The sequence below is a fragment of the Pan troglodytes genome, chromosome 9, assembly GCF_028858775.2.
Source record: "Pan troglodytes isolate AG18354 chromosome 9, NHGRI_mPanTro3-v2.0_pri, whole genome shotgun sequence".
NCBI classification, from domain to species: domain Eukaryota; kingdom Metazoa; phylum Chordata; class Mammalia; order Primates; family Hominidae; genus Pan; species Pan troglodytes.
Window position 1 is genome coordinate 85,268,390 of NC_072407.2, and position 22,143 is coordinate 85,290,532.

General features: G+C 38.6%; 1 protein-coding gene across 9 annotated transcripts in view; it reads left to right on the plus strand.

Moving 5' to 3' along the window:
- Positions 1 to 21,844, plus strand: part of ANKRD42 (ankyrin repeat domain 42) — a 69,031-nt gene extending 47,187 nt beyond the window's left edge. For 3 of the 9 annotated variants that reach the window (XR_010147098.1, NM_001280033.1, XM_054661153.2), the window contains 3 exon segments: positions 4,406 to 4,532; positions 8,879 to 9,023; positions 16,777 to 17,031. Coding sequence is in view for 7 of the 9 variants with exons in the window: in NM_001280033.1 (NP_001266962.1) it covers positions 4,406 to 4,532; positions 8,879 to 9,023; positions 16,777 to 16,866 (362 nt within the window). In the remaining 2 variants the exon portion in view is untranslated. 9 annotated transcript variants of the gene reach the window in all.
- Positions 21,845 to 22,143: the final 299 nt, after the last annotated feature.

The window sequence follows — 22,143 nt, forward strand, 5'->3', positions numbered from 1 at the left end:
AGACATAATCTCTGTCCCTCAGGGGGTGGAAAGTTATATAAGAAAATACCTAAGTATTTTCTTCAGTGGATCAAGGAAACAGGGCAGGGAAAGAGACATCTCAAGGATTTCCATGGTTAGTTGGCAAATGATTGTTATAGATAATAATAGCAACAAATATTTATTGTCTACTATGTGCCAGACACTGTTGTAGTTATTGAAGTAATGGTGAACAATACAAAGGAACTTCATTCGAATGGTGGTAGTCAGGAGGGAGGGTGATAAATAATTGATAAGAAAATAGATATATAAAGTAAATAGAGTAGAGTGGTGCTATAGATAAGAAAGTCATTAGGCCTCTCTGAGGTAGTGATGTTTGAGCAGAGACCTGAGTGATGAGAATGAGTCATATTAAGATCTTGGAAGAATGTGCCAGCAGAGGGAGCAGTGCGCGTAAAGGCCATTATGTAGCATTGAGAATGGTCAGTGTGGCTTGAGTAGAATCCCTAAGGAAGTGGCGACAGATTGGTCTGAAAGGTAAGCAGGGACCCAGTCAGATCATGTAGGGCCTAATAAGGATTTTAGATTTCGATTTTTATTTGTTCATTTTTCCCCTTTTTTCACTATAAAATCTCAGCATATAGATTTTATTTTAAATAGCCATTGTTGGGATTCAGGGTGGGGAATGATGTGATCTGATTCACATTTAAAAACAGTATCACTCTACCTGTTGGGTGGGTGATAGACTGGGAGGTGGAAAAGAGCATAGCATTTCAGATGGGGTATGAATTAGGTGGGAAGAGAACATACTCCATCTAACAATATAAGGTTGGATGAAGTTCCTGATATAATTATATCCTGATGCCAAGGATACTAAATTAGAATTGTACAAGAGCAGACGTAGAATATCTGCACAGATTTCCTGGGCTCCTAGAGTTCCTGATGTAGGCCTGTAACTACCAGTGATATTGGACATCTCCATTCTTGTTTTGCTTCCACCTTTTCATATTAGAGGCTTTCATCACCATTTAAGAAGAGCTTACATTAACATTCTATGTATTCCCTTTAAGCAATATTTATATATATATCCTGGTTCTTGAAAAAAATCAGCATCAGTAATACCATACTTTGTTGGGAAGACAGAGTGAAAGCCAAGCCAAGATCTTGTTTGCCTTGACTGTTTTTGCCTCCAGATTTCTGGTGTTGTGGAAAGCCCATTTTCCTTCATAGGGCAAGAGTGGAAGCAGGGAAATCAGTTAGGGGGCTATCGCTACAGTTCAGGAGAGAGTTGTTTATGGCTTGGACTGGAGTGGAGATGATGGGGATAATGAGAAGTGGTGAGATTTGGGTGTATTTAGAAGAGAGAAAGATGATAGGATTTGCTGATAGATGTGGCTATGAGGTGTTAGAAAAAGAGGGTAATCAAGGATGACAGATTTCTGGCCTGGGGAATTCGGTGAATGGTAGTTAAGTTGTTGTTGTTTTTTGTTTTTTTTTTTTTTTAGATGGAGTCTCACTCCGTCACCAGGCTGGAGTGCAGTGGCACGATCTTGGCTCACTGCAACCTCCGCCTCCTGGGTTCAAGCAGTTCTCCTGCCTCAGCCTCCCGAGTAGTGGTGACTACAGGCATGTGCCACCACAGCCAGCTAATGTTTGAATTTTTAGTAGAGATGGGTTTCACCATGTTGATCAGGCTGGTCTTGAACTCCTGACCTTGTGATCCACCCGTCTTGGCCTCCCGAAGTGCTGGGATTACAGGCGTGAGCCACTGTGCCCGGCCGCACCACGTTTTCTTTATCCAGTCTTCTGTTGATGGGCATTTAGGTTGATTCCATGTTTTTGCTGTGTGAATAGTGCTGCGATGAACATGTGTGCATGTGTCTTTATAGTTTGAATATAGTGTGAATATAGTATGAATATAGTGTGATATATATTCCTTTCTGTTTTGAGTTCTTTGAGAAATCGCCAAACTGCTTTCCACAATGGTTGAACTACTTTACACTCCCACCAGCAGTGTATAAATGTTCTTTTCTCCACAACCTCCCAAGCATCTGTTGTTTTTTGACTTTTTAATAATAGCCATTCTGACTGATGTGAGATGGCATTTCATTGTGGTTTTGATTTGCATTTCTCTAATGATTCCTGATGTTGAGCATTTTTTCATATGCTTGTTGTCCATGTGTATGTCTTCTTTTGAAAAGCATTTCTTCTCTGTAAGGATTAAAATGTGTAAGGTACTTAGTGTAGTGTCTCCACATCACAGACACTGCATAAATACGTGATTTTTATTGTTTTCATTGGAAATTTCCTCTTTTGTTGAATTGAAATCTTTCTTCCTGGAGCTAATTCCAATTAATCTTAGTTCTTACCTCTGAGGACCCCATAGAACAGGCTTTACGAAACACAGACTTTCAAATATTAATGAAATTATTATATAAGCTAAATACTCACTGCTCTTTCAGTCTTTTCTGACATTTTTTATCTTAATCCCCTCTTATCTTCTTACTAGTGGTTATGGTGGTTCCCAAACCTGTCTGCCCTTGAGAATTGTCTGAGGAGACATTTTTATGTATGTATGTATGTATTTATTTATTTATTTTGAGACGGAGTCTTGCTCTTGCCCAGGCTGGAGTGCAGTGGCGCAATCTCGGCTCACTGTAAGCTCCGCCTCCCGGGTTCACGCCATTCTCCTCCCTCAGCTTCCTGAGTAGCTGGGACTACAGGCACCCGCCACCACGCCTGGCTAATTTTGTTTTGTATTTTTAGTAGAGACGGGGTTTCACCATGTTAGCCAGGATGGTCTCTATCTCCTGACCTCGTGATCTGCCTGCCTCGGCCTCGCAAAGTGCTGGGATTACAGGCGTGAACCACCTCGCCTGGCTGCCCTTTTTTTTTTTTTTTTTTTTTTATTGAGACAAAGTCTCACTCTGTTGCCCAGGCTGGAATGCAGTGGCACGACCTCGGCTCACTGGATCCTTCATCTCCTGGGCTCAAGTGATACTCCTGCCTCAGCCTCCCGAGTAGCTGGATTACAGGCATGTGCCACCACATCCAGCTAATTTTTGTATTTTTAGTAGAGATGGGGTTTCACCATGTTGGCCATACTGGTCTTGAACTCCCAACCTCAAGTGATCTGCCCGCCTTGGCCTCCCAAAGTGCTGGGGTTATAGGCGTGAGCCACTGCTCCTGGCCGAGGACCTTTTATTAAGTACATATTCTTGAACTTATAGGTCTGGAATGGGGCTCAAGCACATACATTTTTAAAAAGCATCCCATTTGATTCAGGTATATGCAGTTTAGAACCTGCAGCTCTAACCTGTTGATAGATAAATCATTGGTGTTAGGAACAAGAGGCTGTGATTTGCTAAGCTGGTCCTGTAAAGCAGAGTTTCTCAACTTCTGTACTCTTGACATTTTGGGCCAGATAATTATTTTGTTGAGGCAAGCTTTTCTGTGTGCACTGTGAGATGTTTAGTAGCATCCTGAGCCTTCACTTACTAGGTGCCAGTAGCACCTCCCTGTTCCACACTCTCAAGCTGTGACAAGCAAAACTTATTCAGAGGTTGCCAAATGACCCTTGGCAGAGAACCACTGCCATAAAGGATGGAGAATTCATAGTTCTAATAGTTGGAGAATAGTTCAAAATATCTCTCAATGTACTTCCTTCTCTTACTATTCTCTTGCATAGGTACTACAAGTGACCAATCACAAAATTTGTGGCTGGTACTTTAAAATCAAGTATATTTCAGTTTTTCTAATTTTCTGTTACATAGTAGATTGCACGTGGTCCTGTAATCCACCATTAGTCCTAAAACACTGCTAGTCTTTTTTTTTTTTTTTTTTTTTTTTTTGAGACGGAGTCTTGCTCTGTTGTCCAGGCTGGAGTGCAGTGATGTGGTCTCGGCTCACTGCAATCTCTGCCTCCCAGGTTCAAGTGATTTTCCTGCCTCAGCCTCATGAGTAGCTGGGATTACAGGCACGTGCCACCACACCGGCTAATTTTTGTATTTTTAGTAGAGACGGGGTTTCACCGTGTTGGCCAGGCTGGTCTCGAACTCCTGACCTCAAGTGATCCACCCGCCTCGGCCTCCCAAAGTGCTGGGATTAAGGCGTGAACCGCCATGCCTGGTCAATACTGCTAGTCTTTTAAAACCTTCTTGTTCATAGCGTTAATAGTCATAACAACCTGATACATGCTCCAGTAGCAGGGAAAGAATCCTCCATTTAGGTATTTCATTGCGTGCTCATTTTAGTATTCTGTTACTGATATTTATCCTTCTTTGTATATACCAACCTTCCTCCACCCCCCTCTCCAAACCATACAGACACTAGTCTAGAGGAAGAATATGCTCAAGAATACCAGCACCCAGTGGACACGTGAGCTGTTATATGTCTAACTAGGTTCCTACTCAACTCTGTCTTGCAGTGAGAGCTTACAAGAAAATTGTAGAATTGAGACACCTCCTGGAAATTGCCGAGAGCAACTATAAACACTTGGGAGGCATAACAGAAGAAGATTTAAAGCAGAAGAAAGAACAGCTTGAGTCTGAAAAGTAATGTCCTTAAAACTTTAATGATTTGTTTTTAAATACCTCTCTAATGCCATGTGAGGGTTTGTTGATCAGCAACTTTTACTATCATCTTGCCAAAGGGTGTTAGGTTCCATCCTGTTTTTCTCCTAAGCCCTTAGATGACAAAGGAGTTAAAATTTTTAAATAATTGTGATAAAATACACATAAAATTTACCATCTTAACCATTTTTTAAGTATACGGTTCAGTAGTGTTAAGTACATTCCCATCGTTGTGCAACCAATCTCCAGAACTCTCTTCATCTTGCAAAACTGACATTCTAACATAGTCTCTGAACATTTTCATCAGGCTACACTGCCCATTCATAAATCTGAGACTAGGTCTTGTGTTCACTGATTATAGTACCCAACAGAGAATGCTCTTGCTTCTAGAGGCAGTGAGCAAGTGCATGGTTGTCTCTGCCTTTCACTTCCTGCACCCTAAATTGGCTCTCTGGACAATGGGTACCTCTCTAATACCAGTTGGCTCTCTATATCTGTGGGCTCCACATCATGGATGCAACCAAACTTGGATAGATAATAATCAGGAAAAAGAAATAGGATGGTTGTGTCTGTGTTGAACATTTGTAGACTTTTTTCCTTTGTTATTATTCCATAAATAACATGCTACAACAACTTATTGTATACTACTACAATAAGTAATCTAGAGATGATTCAAATTATACAGGAGAATGCATATAGATTATATGCAGATACGTATGTACTATACCATTTTAATGTAAGGGACTTAGGATCCGTGGGTTTTGGTGTCTGGAGCTTCCTGGAACCAGTTCCTCTTTGATACTGAGAGACTACTGTAGTTAATAGCTGCTGGGATAGAGGATGCCTTGAGCTTCTTTCATCCTACTGTCTCTCTGCTTGTCTATCTATCTGCTTTCCAGAATGGACAGGGAGCAGAGAGAGACAGGAGAGGGAACTTTGGATTTAATCAAACATGGGTCCAGAAAGAGAACCACACATGGATTCCCTTCTTTGTCCTCTGCTTTTCCTGCCTTTTCCTTTGGTCGTGTCTTGTTCCGTCACACTCTTAGAACTGCCTGTTTCCCTTTCCTCCACCTGTTTCCGAATCTAGTTCTGAAAGAGGTCTGCTAACTGTATTCAGAGTAACATCTAAATCTTTGATAAGGATTAATGTGGTTAAGCTGACATTTGGCTCTAGTTTAAAAGAAAGAAAATAAAAAATAATATAAGGATTAATGTGTCATTCTTCCATGGATGGATACTTGGGAATTTAAACAGATGGCAAAACATTAGGCCAAAATACTCTTTTTTCTGTTTTTTTTCCCTGCTACCCTATTAACTGAAACTACCTCTTGATGTGATTTTAGACACTAGGAAGCTGTGGCAGACTGATTTTTTTGTTTTTGTTTTAAATCAGGAGCTTTCTTGGTATCTCACAGATCATATCATATAGGTGGCTGTCCACTGCCTCTATACTGTTTGAAGTGTTTTGAGATGTAGATTTTTTTTTTTTAGTGTTAGCCTTGGTCTAAGAGCCTAGCTGAAAGTTCTTAGATTCCTTGTAGTCTAGAAAAGTACCTCATGGTGGAAAAATTATTTCCTACTAATGAGCTTTAAATTTTGGTTTCCTTTGCTTTTCTTCTAAAGCAGATTACTATACTACCACTACAGCTGTTTGTATTACTTCTAAGCACTACTATATGCTGTGCACCAGACAAGCCCCTTTCATGCTTTATCTCAGGCAATCCTCACAACTCCATGAGCTCTACAGATTAGGACACCAAGACTTAATATAGAGGTTAACTAACTTGTGTAAAGTCACAGAGGGAGTAGTAAGGGTGTGGGAGGTGGAGCCAGGATTTGAGCCTAAGTCTATGACTCTAACCCTGTTTAAGATCATTATAATTTTAATAGTCTTTAATGGAACTTTTAGTCGAATAGTTATGGAATAGTCTCTCAGTGTGAAATATTATTAATGTAAGTGATTTTTGAACAGAGTTTTTAAAAAAAATTGCTTTATGTTTGTGCCAGAATGCAGTTTCATAACAGCTGAGATGGCAGTGTTTCTTCTAAATTCCACCCTGAGTGAGTTTTAATTCTTCTCTAGCATTTGTTCTCCACTTTGTGTTAAGTGCATCTTTTTTTTGTTTTGTTTTTGTTTTTTTTTTGAGACTGAGACTTGCTCTGTCACCCAGGCTGGAGTACATGATGGCGTGATCTCAGCTCACTCCAACCTCTGCCTCCTGGGTTCAAGCAGTTCTCCCGCTTCAGCCTCCCAAGTAGCTGGGATTTTATTTTTATTTTTATTTTTTGTATTTTTAGTAGAGATAGAGTTTCACCATATTGGCCAGGCTGGTCTCAAATTCCTGGCCTCAAGTGATCCATCTGCCTCGGCCTCCCAAAGTGTTGGGATTACAGGCATGAGCCACTGCACCCCACTGTGTTAAGTGCATCTTAAGACATTTATTCTTTGGGTACAAACTCCTGATCTTAGATATAGTTGTAAAGAAAAACTGGACAAGTATTGGCTTGAGGAATATCTTTTGATTTTTGTTGTTATCCATCAGTTAGACCAAACTCTCAATAGAGTAAAACATATTTGTGTTTCTCTGTCCTGGGGATGATATTCCCTTCTTATTTGCTGAACTTCTAGGCTTCCACAATTGACATTCTTCCTCTCTATCCCCAATCTTAACCTTACTCACTTCTGTACCAGAACTACTACTGTATATTCTTAGATTGCCCTTCTGGGACCCAACCTAACATGCCTTGGGAATTCTGTTTCTCCTCACCATCCAGCGATAAGGTAGAAAAAAATCCTGGTTCAAATTACATCTCCTCTTGTCTGGATTATTGCAACATCCTCCTGATAGGTCTCCTACTTCCTGTCCCTGCCGTCATATCCACCACTCCCCTACCCTGTAGTCTATTCTCAACACAGTATCCAGAGTAATCATATTAAAACAGGGTAATCATATCATATCCATTGTAATCATATTAAAACAGTATCCAGAGCAATCATTAAAGGTCAGATTGTGCCATTTTTCTGCTCGGAGCCTCCAGTGGCTTCCCATTTCACTCAGAGTAAAAGCCAAAGTCCTTACTGTGATTTAAAAGGTCCTACTTACTTTTTACCTCTCTGACTCAAACTACTTTCCCTCTCCTTTTTCTTTTTTTAGAAAGGGTCTCACTCTGTCACCCAGGCTGGAGTGCAGTGGTATGATCACAGCTCATTGCAGCCTTGACTTCTTGGGCTCAAGGGATCCCCCCACCTCAGTTTCCCAAGTAATGGGGACTATAGGCATGCATCACCATGCAGATAATTAAAAAAAATTCTTTTTGGTAGAGATGGGGGTCTCACTATGTTGCCCAGGCTGGTCTTGAACTCCTGGCTCAAGCACTTTTTCTGCCTTGGCCTCCCAAAGTGCTGGGATTACAGGCGTGAACCACTGTGCCTGGCCTCTCTCTCTCTCTTTTTTTTTTTTTGAGATAGAGTCTCGCTCTGTCATCCATACTGGAGGGTAGTGACATGATCTCAGCTCACTGCATCCATGCCTCCTGGGTTCAAGTGATTCTCACGCATCAGCTACCCAAGTAGCTGGGATTACAGGTGTGTGCCACCACACCTGACTTTTTTTTTTTTTTTTGTATTTTTAGTAGAGATAGGGTTACACCGTGTTGGCCAGGCTGGCCTCAAATTCCTGGCCTCAAGTGATCCACCTGCCTCCGCCTCCCAAAGTGCTGGGGTTACAGACGTGAGCCACCGCACCTGGCCTCCCTTTTATTCTTTAAATGATTCTATCACATTGGCTTCTGTTTTTCTTGTACTTCATCAGGCATACTTCTACTTTAGGGCCTTTGCACTTGTTCCTTTTGTCTGGAATGCTTTTCCTCTAATGTCTACAGGGTTATCTCTCTTATTTCCTTCAGGGCTTGGCTTAGAAGCCCCCTTCTCAATAAAGCCTTCCCTAGCCACTGTGTATGAAATGTTAAGCCCCTCTTCCACAACATTTTATACTACTCTTTCCTGCTTTATTTTTGTTTTCTCCTTTAGCACTTATTACCTTCCAACATACCATATATTTTACTTATTTATTTTCCTTATTGTCTGCATATCTCTATTACTAAAGTAAGGTCCAGGAAGGCAGATTTTGGGCCTTTTGTTCACCACTGTATCCCCAGTACCTAGGTCAGTGCTCATTTGTAGTAGACCCTTAATACATATTTGTTGAATAAATGATTTCTTTGTTTTATTTGCCTTAAATACAATGCATGAATGCTTTCCACTACTAAAAGTAATTATTAGTTGACATTGATGATTGATTTTTAAAAAATTTTGTTTTTGATAGGACCATCAAAGAACTGCAGGGCCAGCTGGAGTATGAACGACTACGTAGAGAAAAATTAGAATGTCAGCTTGATGAATATCGAGCAGAAGTTGATCAACTCAGGGAAACACTGGAAAAAATTCAAGTCCCAAACTTTGTGGCTATGGTTGGTGTCCTTTTTAATACATTTATTTTTCTCAAGAAGTATATACAAGAGTGGCCAAGAGTACAAGCTTTGGGCTGGGGCTCTTTGGCCTTGAATCCTGGCTATAGTCTTTTTTGATTTGGGCTACTCATTTAACCTTTTTGTGCCTCAACTATAAACTGGAGATGATAACTTATACTTTCTAGAGCTTATGACAGGATTAAAGGAATACACACACACACACACACACACACACACACACACACTATATGTAACTATAACTTTCTAGATACATACACACATCTGTCTATCTATCTATCTTCAAACAGCAGCCTAGTTCATAAGTATTATTGTTAACATTGTACCATAGAAGGAGAAAATGTTTTCATAAGTAATCAATCAGAATTCTAAGACAGCTAGAGGATATGTATATTTTAATATTCTAAATAACCAAAATAAAGTGCTTTGAATGGAATCCATATTTTCTTTCCATAGGGAAGTTTCTTCATCAATCATCATGGATGAATTAATTCTGTTTGAGGCTTGTGTCACCTCAAATCTGATCTATTAATATTATAGAATCTTCCTGGCTTCTTTTTATTTTGCACAAACTAGTCATTGGTCTCTTTAATAACCACTTTAAAAATATTAAAATAATAAAACATGTTTGTTGTATAGTGTTAAAAACAAGATAGATGTTCCTTCTGACACTAAGTTCCACTCTCCAGAGGAAGCTATTGTTAACAATTTAGTACATACCATATTAGACAAAATTCTATTTATCTGCAAACATGTATGTGTATTTCTATGCATATGCAAATATAACCACTTCCTCAGTTTCTCTGGGTTTTGGTGTCTCACCAGTGGTTGATTTTCCAAGAAATATAATTAACTATAATAATTAATCTATTCTCTTCATTTTGCAACCCTCTTCTTGTACGACCTTTAGCACATGGGGAAAATTTAGTATCAGAGAGGCCAGCTGTACAGTCATGTGTTGGTTAGAGGGCTAGAGGACACAGCACCATTTATAACTCACTGCTTCCAATCAAATCTGTTACCTCTCCACCTTGTGGCAGGGACTCTGTGACTCCCAGTCTCCTCAAAAGTAGAAAGGTAAGTTGTAAGTTGTTGTTCTTCGTTTTTTCTTTTTTTGGACAGGGTCTTGCTCTTGTCACCCATACTTCAGTGCAGTGGTGCCATCATAGGGCACTGTAGCCTCGAACTCCCTAGATTCAAGTGATCCTCTTGCCTCAGCCTCCCAAGTAGCTGGGACTGTAGGCATGCACCAACACACCTGGCCAATTAGTTTGTTTGTTTGTTCGTTTGTTTGTTTTGTAAGGACGGGATCTTGCTTTGTTGCCAAGGCTAAGTTGTTGTTCTTCAGCTGCCCAGGTGGGACAATCTTTTGGGGTGGTCACGCAAGCTGCACATTTTCTTTTGAGCCATTCCAAACTGTCTACTTTAGGAATGTTTCTGTCTTTTAGCTATTTAGAAATTCTCTTTGCTTACTCAGAAGCATCTGTTCTCAGGTTGGATCTGGTTTCATACTTCACAGTTTTGCTTCCCTAAAACTTCACTCTACCAACAATGTGTAGGCTTTCAGGAGAGCTGTCTCAAGGTCCCTGTGCTCAGAGTTCATTGTTTTTTGCATTCTTGCTTTAGGTTATACCTAATTTTTGTAAATAAGCAAATGTCACTGAGCTTTCATGGCAGCTGCAACTCTGGCACTGCTTATTTTCACTTGCAAAAGCTTGAATCTCAATTTCCTCATCTTTAAAATGAGGAATAATAATACCTACCTCATGGAATTGTATTGATGTTAAATGGAATATTGTGTAGAAATCCTGAATTTGGTTTCTAGCACGCAGAGGTATTCACTATATAGTAGTCATTGTATTATTTACTCCCTTTCTTTTTTTCCATTTTCTATATTACAGATGAATTGACATGGTCAGTGGATAAATAAATGTGTAGAGCCACATGCAGCTAAGGATAGGAAGAATTTATTTGGGAGTCTAATTATATGTAATGTATAAGTAAAATGAACTTTTCGTTCAGGATTATAAATATGGAATCCTCAAGAAGCTCTGACTAAGTCTTTCTCCTGCCACCTTCTGGTCAGGACCTATGATTGCATACTACTGTACCTTAAGATCCTCAGCCCCCAACATAATCTGCAATAGGATAATTTTTACTGAGAAAAAAAATTATTCGAATAGTTTCCTAGGATAGTTTGACATATATAAAGCACTTAAATGGTATTTTGATAACAGCTGTTTTTATAGCACTTTCTCAGATATTATCTCATTTTAGTCTGCATCAACCCTATGAGGAGGTAGAATGATATATATATTTTTGATCCCATGTTATAAATGAGAGAGCAGAGGCTCAGAGAAGTTGAGAGTCTTGTTAGAGCATACAGCTAGTGTAAGGCAGGAGCAAACTCAGAATCTCTGTCTCCACATTATATTTTTCTAATACTTCTGTGGAAATGACTATCAAATCCATACTTTAGTACTGTGTCCCCACTAGGGCTCCCCACCTGTATTTCCCACTGCTCGTCAACTGGACATTTCCACCCGAAATTCCTGGTGGTGCTTGAATTAAAAAAAAATGTCCGGAACCAAGCTCAATATCAAGACCAGATTCTCTCCCCTATCTCTGCATTTAAATTAATGGCATCACTATTTTCTCAACTACCCAGTCTTGGACTCTTAATGATTAGCCATGTTTTCTCCTTTAGATCATACAAAAAGTGAGTCCATCCTGTAGGTAGGAACATGCTCTCTACTTTCACTGCTTCCCTAGTTTAGGTTTCTATATCTTTCTATCTGAACTACTGTGATAGAATTTTGGTATTTACTCCTTCCCTATCCAAATCCATTTGACTCACAGTGGTCAGCTTGATTTTCTTGTCACTCCTTGGATTGAAAATCTTCCTTACCTGAATAAGTACTGATTCTTCAGTTTGACATTCAGCCTTAACCTACCTCACCAACCTTATTTTTGTCTATTCTCCTATATATATATTAATAGCTTATTTTTTCTTAAGCTACCCTATGCTTTCCCATCATTAAGCCTTTGTTCAATTTGTCCATATACCTTGAAAACTGCCTGTTGACTCTGTAAAATCCCCTAGGAGCCATCTCATTTATCACCCCTTTCCTAGTCTCCCTGGTCACACGTGATCTCTCCTTCTATCAAGCACCTTGTACTGGTCTGAGGGCTTCTTGTCATCTGTATCACAGCATGATTGGGCACTTACTTTACCCACAGTACTGAAAATCTAAGTTTTATAAGATCACTTAACTTATGTTAATAACATCATCTTAGTCATCATTAACAACAGGTTTTGAGTATGTTGGGCTTAGTGTTAAGACTTTATATTCAGCAGATACCATCTTCATTTTATAAATGAAGAAATCAACTCTCAGATAAAATAAACAATTTATAAAGTTACAAAGCTTGTTAGATGGCTAGCCATGATTTCAACCTGTCTAGCCCCAAGTCTATGCTTTTAACACCACTTGTTACTGCTATTATAAACCCCTCACATTCCCTCTTTCTGTGCTTTTAAGAACATTTATTTTGAAAATTTTTCTTTAAAAACTTTTGATGATAGCTTTTTAATTTTAGTAAATTAATTTAGTAAATTAATTTTAGGGTTAATTTACTTATGAAAACTTAAAAATTGGTAAGAATTTTGTTAAAATGTTACACTATAAGTTCAAACATATATTTCAAGATATGTCTTAAATTGGAAGTTGAGATGATAAAATATAACATAGGATATCTTCATGACCTTGGGGTAGGAAAAAAATGTGTAGACTGGACTTCATTAAAATAAGACTTCAGTTCATCAAAGATTATATGAACAGACTTGAAAAGGCAAGCCAAAGTGTAGAAAAACATACTTCCTTTCTTTCTCTCTGCTTTTCTTTCTTCTCTCCTATCTGAAAAAGAAGTTGTATCTAGAATATATAAATCAACGTGAAAAAGACAGTCCAGTAAAAAAACTGGGCAAGACTTGCATAGGCATTTCACAAAAGAAGATATCCAAGTGGCCAATAAACATGAAATTGTGCTCAAAATCACTGGTTATCAGAAATGTAAATTAAAACCCAAACAAGATACCAATATATACCCATCAGAATGGCAAAAATTGAAACAGACGTTACCAAATGCTGGTGAGGATGTGGAACAACTGGAGATTTTATACACCAGTGGTGGCAGTGTAAATTGGCTACCACTTTGGAAAATTAATTCCTAGTGGAATTAGTACATGTTTCTTTGTGTACACAGATGGACACCAAAAATATATACAATAATGTTCTTGTCAGCATTATTACATATATCTCTCAAACTAGAATCATCTAAAAATTCCCTCAACAGTAAGAATCAATACATTTTGCTATATTCATACAATGGAATATTATATAGCAATGAAAATGTGTGAATTGCTACTCTACACATCACCACGAATGAATCTCACAAACACTATGCTGACTAAAAGGAAACAATATGAAAGAATACATACCGTGTGATTACATGTAGTCCACAAATCAGTAAGATAAATCAAGTCAGTAGTGCCTAGGAAGGGGCAAATGGAGGCTTCTGCGATGCTGGTAATGTCTAATCTCTTTATCTCAGTCATGGTCACAGGGGTGTGTTCACTTTGTAAAAATTCATCAAGCTGTACCTTTTTTTTTCTTTGTGCTCTTTGGTATATATATTGTACTTAAAACATTAAATTTAAACTAATATTTTAAGTATAATATATATTTAGATATATACTTAATACATATACTTAAATATAATGTAATAGCTTTGGCAGAGCTGTCTGTCCACAGAGAGAATTATGTAGCACTGAACTCATAGCTTCTGTCTCCAGAACCAGTATTATTCAGGAAGTCCTTGATCTACAGCTTTGGGCCATGTTTGCTAATCAAGAGTGACTGACCGGGAACCGGTAATATTCCATGGTTACCTTCCATGTTTCACTTAATCTTATTTTCTACCTACAAAGGTCTGGAACAAGGTTGAACTTTGATGTGGTCTCTGCTGGGCTTCTCTCTGACCTATGACATCCTAGCTTATGTACCTAGAGTGGCCCATGGAGCAATTTGAGGACTTCAGTGAGTTTATCCATGTTCAACTCTTAGCTTGGGGAAGTTCTAAAAGTTTGTGATTTCCCTTTCTTTCTCTTTGTTTATACCCTACTTTTTTGGGGGAGAAGGGTTAGTTTTGACACTGTTAAGAAGAGTCTGTACTGGTAAGCAAGAAGGTGGAATTCTCTTATAGTTTCATATGCTGTCTAGAATTTCTCAGAGTGCATAGGCTTTTTGAAAAATAAGAATTCCATATATCCCAGCAGTAATTTGTAGATCCATAAACTCTTTCAACAGTTTTATGTGTAGAATTTTAATCTGTTCGACAAACCTGTTCTTTCAGGGCAAAAAAATACCTACATTTTCCCCACAAGGATTTTTGTCTAATTTTGTTGTAGTAATAGACTGCATTTACATTTAGAATTGCTTTTGGTGCCTAAGCATTATGATTCATGTATTTAGTATCTTAATATACAGTTCTATTGAGTTTAGGAGAAAACATGTATTGGGGAGAAATATATTTCTTGGCTATGATGTAAGATAAAGAAACGAGTAATCTTGGTGAAAAATGTTCTCCAAATGCAGAAACTTTCAGAATTTGGAGATTTGGAACCTTCAGTGAACACTTATGGAAGGCCTGTTGAATGCCAAGCACATATTTTCTTTTGAAGTTGTATTTTAAGACTTGGTTTGATAGAACAAGTTACATATTTGGTGTTAGGAGGGACTTTGGAAAATTTGGAATCCTCTTCTAATACATAAAAGGTAAAGAAAAATAAGTATTGCTGTCTTTGGAAGTCTTTAATTAATTTTTTTGAGACATTATCTCACTCTGTGCCGAGGCTGGCATTCAGGGTCATGATCTTGGCTCACTGCAACCTCCAGTCCCCAGGCTCAAGCAATCGTCCAGCCTCAGCCTCATGCGTAGCTGGGACTACAGGCATGAGCCACCATGCCCAGCTAAATTTTTTTGTATTTTTTTGTAGAGAGAGGGGATTGTTGTCCAGGTTGGTCTCAAACTCCTGAGCTCAAAGTGATCTGCCCACCACAGCCTCCTAAAGTGCTGGGATTACAGATGTGAGCCACCATACCCTGCCTGTTTCTGGAAGTCATAACTCTATTAAAGCACTAGGAAATTGGCTACATCTGACAAGTAGCCACCTCTTCCCCCTAAATTTTCTATATTCTTTTTCTAGTTTCATCTAGTTAGATTAGGTTAAACTCCTGCCCCACCTGAGTGTTTTTCTTTTTTCTTTTCTTTTTTTTTTGAGACAGGGTCTTGCTCTGTCGCACAAGCTGGAGTGCAGTGGCGCAATCTTGGCTCACTGCAACCTCTGTCTCCTGGGTTCAAGCGATTCTCCTGCCTCAGCCTCCTGAGTAGCTGGGATTACAAGTGTGCATCACCAAGCCCAGCTAATTTTTGTGTTTTTAGCGGAGATAGGGTTGGCCAGGCTAGTCTTGAACTCCTGACCTCAAGTGATCTGCCTGCCTTGGCCTCCCAAAGTGCTGGGATTATAGGCGTGAGCCACCGCACCTGGCCTCATCTTTAAAATACTGGTAATGCTACTTACTACACTTGATTTTGTATGTATAGTATGAAGAACAGTTGTATCATATGCTAAGTCCCAATCAAAGGTTTGTTATTTTTCTTCAGACTAGCCACTAAACTTTTTTTCAAGAGACCATCTGTATTACCCTATGCCCACAAACACCTGGCCACTGTAAGAGAAAGCTAGAAGTTTATCCTACTCTCAAGTTTGCAGCTGAGGGATATGGGAGGGACCAGATGCATGGTTGTTTTTCCAGGCGGTGTTGGATAATGGCAGCTTACTTACGTGTTCACACACTATTGAGTTAAACTAACTGGACTCATTAGAAAAGGTGTGGGCAGGAACACCTTGGGGAACTAACTCCAGCCATGGGCTCTCCCCAGGGATATGCACCTTGTGCTGTTCTTGGAGCCTCTGTGTTTGGAGCTGGCCTGCCTAACTAGATGCAGAGCATGTTTGATTAGAAGAATTACTCAAAGATGATTAATATCTAGTGACCATCCATTGTGTTTCTAGCCCTGCTTGCTCCTTCCCATGGTATTTATTGATTCTTCTGTGCTGGGTCTTAAGAATACCAAGATGGATAAGAAATATTTAGAAACAGTGAGACCAGGAGACCAGGCAAAGTGAAAAATGAGACTAGAGCAGTAGAGGGATGCAGTACAAAAACAAAAGAGGGAAGCGGGGAAGCTAGGGAATGATTCGCAGCACTATGGGACTGGCAAAAGAATCCATAAGATGACATACTAACACTTGCAGTTACCAGTATGTTGTTAAATATTAGTGTCTGGGGATCTGTTAGGTAGAGATAAAACTTAATGAGATAAGACGGAAAATTGGCTATATCTGACAAGTAGCCACTTCTTACCCACTAAATTTTCTATATTCTTTCTCTAGTTCTTAAGGTGCCTCCTAGTGATATGATTCAGCACAATATAATGCACTGTTACTTCACATTTGGGAATTTATTCACATAAAATCCTAAAAGAAATTTAATCAGAGTTGAAAATACTAGCATGGTTAATTTTTTTTTCTTTTGAACAGGCAATGTAGAAAGACGAAAAGTGTGCTAGCATGAAAATTGTATTTGACCCTCTTTTCCTTTGCTTATAGGAAGACAGCGCTTCTTGTGAGTCAAACAAAGAGAAGAGGCGAGTAAAAAAAAAGGTTTCTTCTGGAGGGGTGTTTGTGAGAAGGTACTGATCAGTGAAATAACTAAATTGACCTGCTAGATTTTTCTCTTTCATTAAAAAAATTGATATAAATGTGAGTCTATACAAACTATCTCAGAATTACTCTGATATGCTTCTGTTCCAATTCTGATGGCAGAAATGTTATATTAAAGAGATTTAGAGATTTTTTAAATGACACGGACTCAGTTGTGCACCTTCTCCCGATATTCTTCTTATATACCTCTACACAGGCAAGTCAAGAGATTTATGAGTAATTAATTTTACAAGTATTCACATAAGCTTTAAAATATTAGCTGGTATAGTAATCAAAAGAAATCTAGTTCTAGATATTAAAAATTATTAAAAATTCAATTATGGTTCCACAATAGAATTATATTTCTTTCACTTTCTAGAGAGTACCTTTCACTTCTAGTGTGGATATGTTTAAAAAAATTTTTTTTCAAATGGCGTAACTGCAAGCTTTTTAAGAATATAGAGAAGAGGCAGATTGGACAGGATAAGAAACACTTGGCTTTATTTTTTCCTCTTTTTCTCCTTGATCTTAAAGATTAGTAGTGCTTGGCCAACTAAAAAACAACTATGGCTTTTCAGTTCAGTTCTGACTTCAATTCCCTCTTTTTTCCTACCCCCCTCTCTTTTCTCTTCTCTTCCCTCCATGAGCTAGCAAAGATTTATAACTCTTGGGTCCAGCTGTGTAGCTCTTGTCTCCCCCTGAAGATCTGTCACTGGTTTTGGGCTTCCCTGGCAGCAGCCATCTCACCATTCCATAGACTGCCCACCCTTTGGACCCTTGCATGTACTTCATGTGGACGCTAAAGTCATTTTGACATGGTATCATCAGAACTAGTTTGCTGTGACAAGAGTGCATTTGATTGCTGAAACCAGTTCAGCAGGTTAAGGGTCTGTAAACAAGTGTTAAAAAATGAACTTTGGCTTCCAAGGTTAATCCCAGCTCTGCATTGTTGTGTAATCCTAGGCACAACTACTTAATCTCTTTATATAAAATATACCTACCTCATATGGCTGTCATTGGGAGAATTAAGAGGTAGTAGAGGACTTGGAACAGATCTTATACAAAGTGCCCAATAAATGTTGACAACTGTTATTACTATAGATTGAAAGCCACAGAAGAACTAAAAATAGTGAATATAAGGGTTATTAAAAGGATAGGTGAGTCATTTTTTAACACTTGCTTACAGACCCTTAGCCAGCTGAACTGGTTTCAGCAATCAAAGGCACTCTTGTCAGGGCAAACTAGTTCTGATACTAGGTCAAAATGGCTTTAGTGTCCATGTGAGATAGATGCAAGGGTCCAGAGGGTGGGAAGTCTGGGGTATGGTGAGAGGGCTCCTGCCAGGGAAGCCCAAAACCAGCGACAGATCTTCAGGGGGAGACAGGAGCCACAGAGCTGGCCCCAAGAGAGTCATAATTCTTTGCTAGCTGGAGGGAAAAGAAGAGAAAATAGAGGCAAGTAGGAAAAAAGAGGGAATTGAAGTCAGAACTGAACTGAAAGCCATAGTTGTTTTTTGGTCAGCAAAGCACATTTATTGGGCACTTTGTGTGAGATTTGTGCCAAGCCTTTAACTATCTCTTAATTCCCACAAGAGCCATATGAAGTAGGTATATTTTATAGATAAAGTAGTTGTGCCGAGGATTATATAATGCTGATCTGGGATTCTAACCTTGGCAGCAAAAGTCTGCATTCTCTTAACCATTACTGGGATTTCAAAACCATTTATCTCCCCTTCTGGGACTACAGACAGCCTTACTTTTCTCCTCTAACTTGATGCTAAAGTTAATCCCAACCCTGGAAATAGTTTGTTGTACTTGCTCCAGTTTTCTCTAATTTCTTCCTGTACCAGTGAGGTAGAAAACACCAGAATAGTGTTGTAATAAAAGCATACACACCCTGTGGCAGAGGTTCCCTCATTGTCCTCCAAAATCCATTCTCCCTTCTTCTGTAGTGGGAAGGATTTATGTGGTCTGTGGCCACGCAGGATAAGAACTAACTTCCCAGCTTGCCTTTGCAGCCAAGAGACCAAGTTGTGTTCAGAAGGTTGTGAGCAAAAATGTTACGTAAAACCTTAGGGTCATGGCTATAATGCCACCTCTTGCTCTTTTCTTCTTCTGGAATGTGGATGTGGTGGTGAGTCAGCCACTGGACCTTGTGAATGAGGGCAACACCAGGATGGCAGAGCAGTAAAATAAGGAGCAAGGGCCTTGACACCATGGAGCTGACATATTAGCCCTAGAATGCTTACATTGGACTGTAAGAGAGAAATAAACCTAATCTTATTTAAGCCACTACTATTCTGGATCTTGTTACAGCAGCTAAATTAAAATTATAATACAATTCCCAAATTATGTATATTTATTCATAAATCATATACCTATATTATTGACACATTTAGGTTAATGAAACAAAAAAAAAAGGATATTAAAGAGATTTAAGTTATTTTGTTCCTATGACTTAGTAGATTGTCCATCTCATGAGAAAGAGTACTCAGGTTGAACCCTACTAGTATATTGAGTGACAGCATGAGAGGGTGAGATTTGGAGTTAAAGACCTGAGTCCCTGTGACTTACTTGCTGGGGGACTGTGGACAAGTTACTTCACTTGGCTAAACTTGTTTCTTCAGCTGTAAAATGAGGATACCATCTACCTAAGAGGAGAGCTGTGAAAATAGGTGAGCACATATATGTTATTTAGCATATTTGCTCTCATATAGTCAATGATAGCTATTTTTTTTTCCAAATAGCAATCAGTAGTTTCAGTGATAATGACTACAGCCTTTCCCACTGCCCTTTTTTTAAATATTAAAAAATACTTAAAAAATAAACAAGTGTTACATATCCAAATTCTTCAAGTTTGACAACATTATAAGCTTTTAATTGTTTTTCCAATAGGTGAGGGTTTTTCCTGACTCTTGCCAAGTCCTTACATACTCTTGCCTGGCCTATTTTGTCACCAAAGCAGTATGGATAGGCAGGTTAGGATCTACACTGTGGCTATAAACATGGTGAAAGTAGCTAATCCTTGTGGAGGCTTCTTACCACTCATAGAAAATGCCTAAAAGGTGTATTACGCTCACTCAGTATGAATGCAGTATTTTCAGCATACCCATAATTAAATATTTAAAATATTAAAAAGTTTGGATTAAGGTCAACTGAGATTTATGAGTATCATTTATTCCACAGGCATTTAACAAGTACCTCACATGTGTCTAGAGGCCTTCTGAGAACTTGTAGTTTAGTGTAGGAAAAAGATACGTATAATTGCGGTTTCATAGTGAAGTGCAAGTGCTGGAATAGAGGTATAGTTTTAAGGCATATAGAAACACAATCCTCTCATCCTTATTTCATATATTTCCATCACCGAAACAAAAATTTACCTGAACCCCAGAACCACCATCAAAATGAAGTTTCATGGAAAGGATATAGGATCTAAAAGTAATGGGGACAGGGTATGGTATGCATATTTCTATTCTTCTGTTATTGGATACAAAGCACTTTGTTTGCTAAACCCCTACAATGAGAAAGAACGCAGATCTATTTAATATTTAGTGGCTGTATAACCTGGGAATAAGTATATTTATTTGTTGGGGCTTGAGAAGGTCCAATAAATGGCATACCTCCTTTCCATTCTGGGTTGTGAATATAACTAAGATGAAGAATGAATAAACTAATATAGAGGCCTAAAAAACACCTTTATTTGCTGATAAAACTATTGGAGAAGTTTTTTTTTAGGAGACAGAGTCTCATGTGTTGCCAGGCTGGAGTGCAGTGACTATTTATAGGTATGATCGTGGTACACTTTAGCCTTGATGAACTCCTTGGCTCAAGCAATCCTGCTGCCGCAGCCTCCCAAGCAGCTAGGACTATAGATGTGTGCCACTGTGCTCAGCAAGAGAATATGGGTTTCATCTTAAGGCCAGTAAGCTTCTTATCACTGAACTCTAGAATTGGACAGATTTACCCTGTCTCAAGCATTGCTCTACTGGGCCAGGCCTCATCCTGCAGAGGCAGAGCCTGATCCCATAGAAGCAGAACAGAATGAATGTCTCTTCAGATGGGCTGGTCCCAAACAGGAGTGGGGAGGAAGTGGGCTAATTGCACCTTGTTTCTCCTTCCAGATTTACAATTGGGCAAGTCACTTTACCTAGGGCAGAGTGGATAAGGGGATGAAGAGTGACGACAGTGTTATGCTGCTGGAGCTTCCTTCACATGGAGGAAAGACGCATTCCCTCTTAATATTTTAGAATATTTTAAATCTTAACAAACCAGTAATTTACTTGTTTAATGTCTCTCTCCTTAAGACTGTCAATTCAATGAGAATGAAACCATGTTCATCTCTGTGCACACAGGGACTAGCATGCTGTTTGGCATATAGCAGGCAGTCATATTGGTTAACTGAACAAATGCAGTATACTTTGTTACAGTGGACTTTAATATATATGGTAACTTATTAATTGACCCAGTGGAAATTAATCTATAATATACTAAGAACTCTCTTAGGCAATAGAGATAAAAATGAATCAGAATGTAACAGGATAATGTCAAGGTTTTTCTTTTGAAAACAAACCAGCAGTTAGATTTTTGAGGAAAATATAGTTGGAAAGCCTGACTCTCACTCACTGGACCATATGGACCAATCTCTTGACTGCTCTATACTGCAGATTCCCTGTTTATAGCTAAACAAATGACAAGGCTATTTTGAATAATGATTGTCAAACTTTTATAGCTATTACCAAGGCATTATGAACTCAAAATGTTTACTTTCTGGTCTTGTCTTCTTGATCTGGGTAAGACTGAAGAACTAAGATGAAAAGGATATTTTAAAATTTCTTTGAAATTACATATGATTTACTAATAGATATTACTTTGTAAGAAAAAATATATCTAATAACAAAACAAAATACGAATTTAAATTTTCCTATGAGTTTCTTGAGAGTAGGTACTAGATATCAATAAATGTTTGCTGAATTGAAGTCATTAAGAAAAGCTTTGTTTTATGTAATAAATTTAAGATGGGTTAACTTAAACTACATTAAGAAGCAGGGATAAACTGGTTTTTGAGTATCAAATATTTAAAAAATACATGTAATAATCAGAGCTCAATATTTAGCAACTCTACAGATTTCATATTAAGTGTTGTAATTTGCACTGAAGCACACATTTATTTATTTAGGTAACGGAGTCTTGCTCTGTCACCCAGGCTGGAGTGCAGTGGTGCTATCTCGGCTCACTGCAAGATTCTCCTGCCTCAGCCTCCCGAGCAGCTGGAATT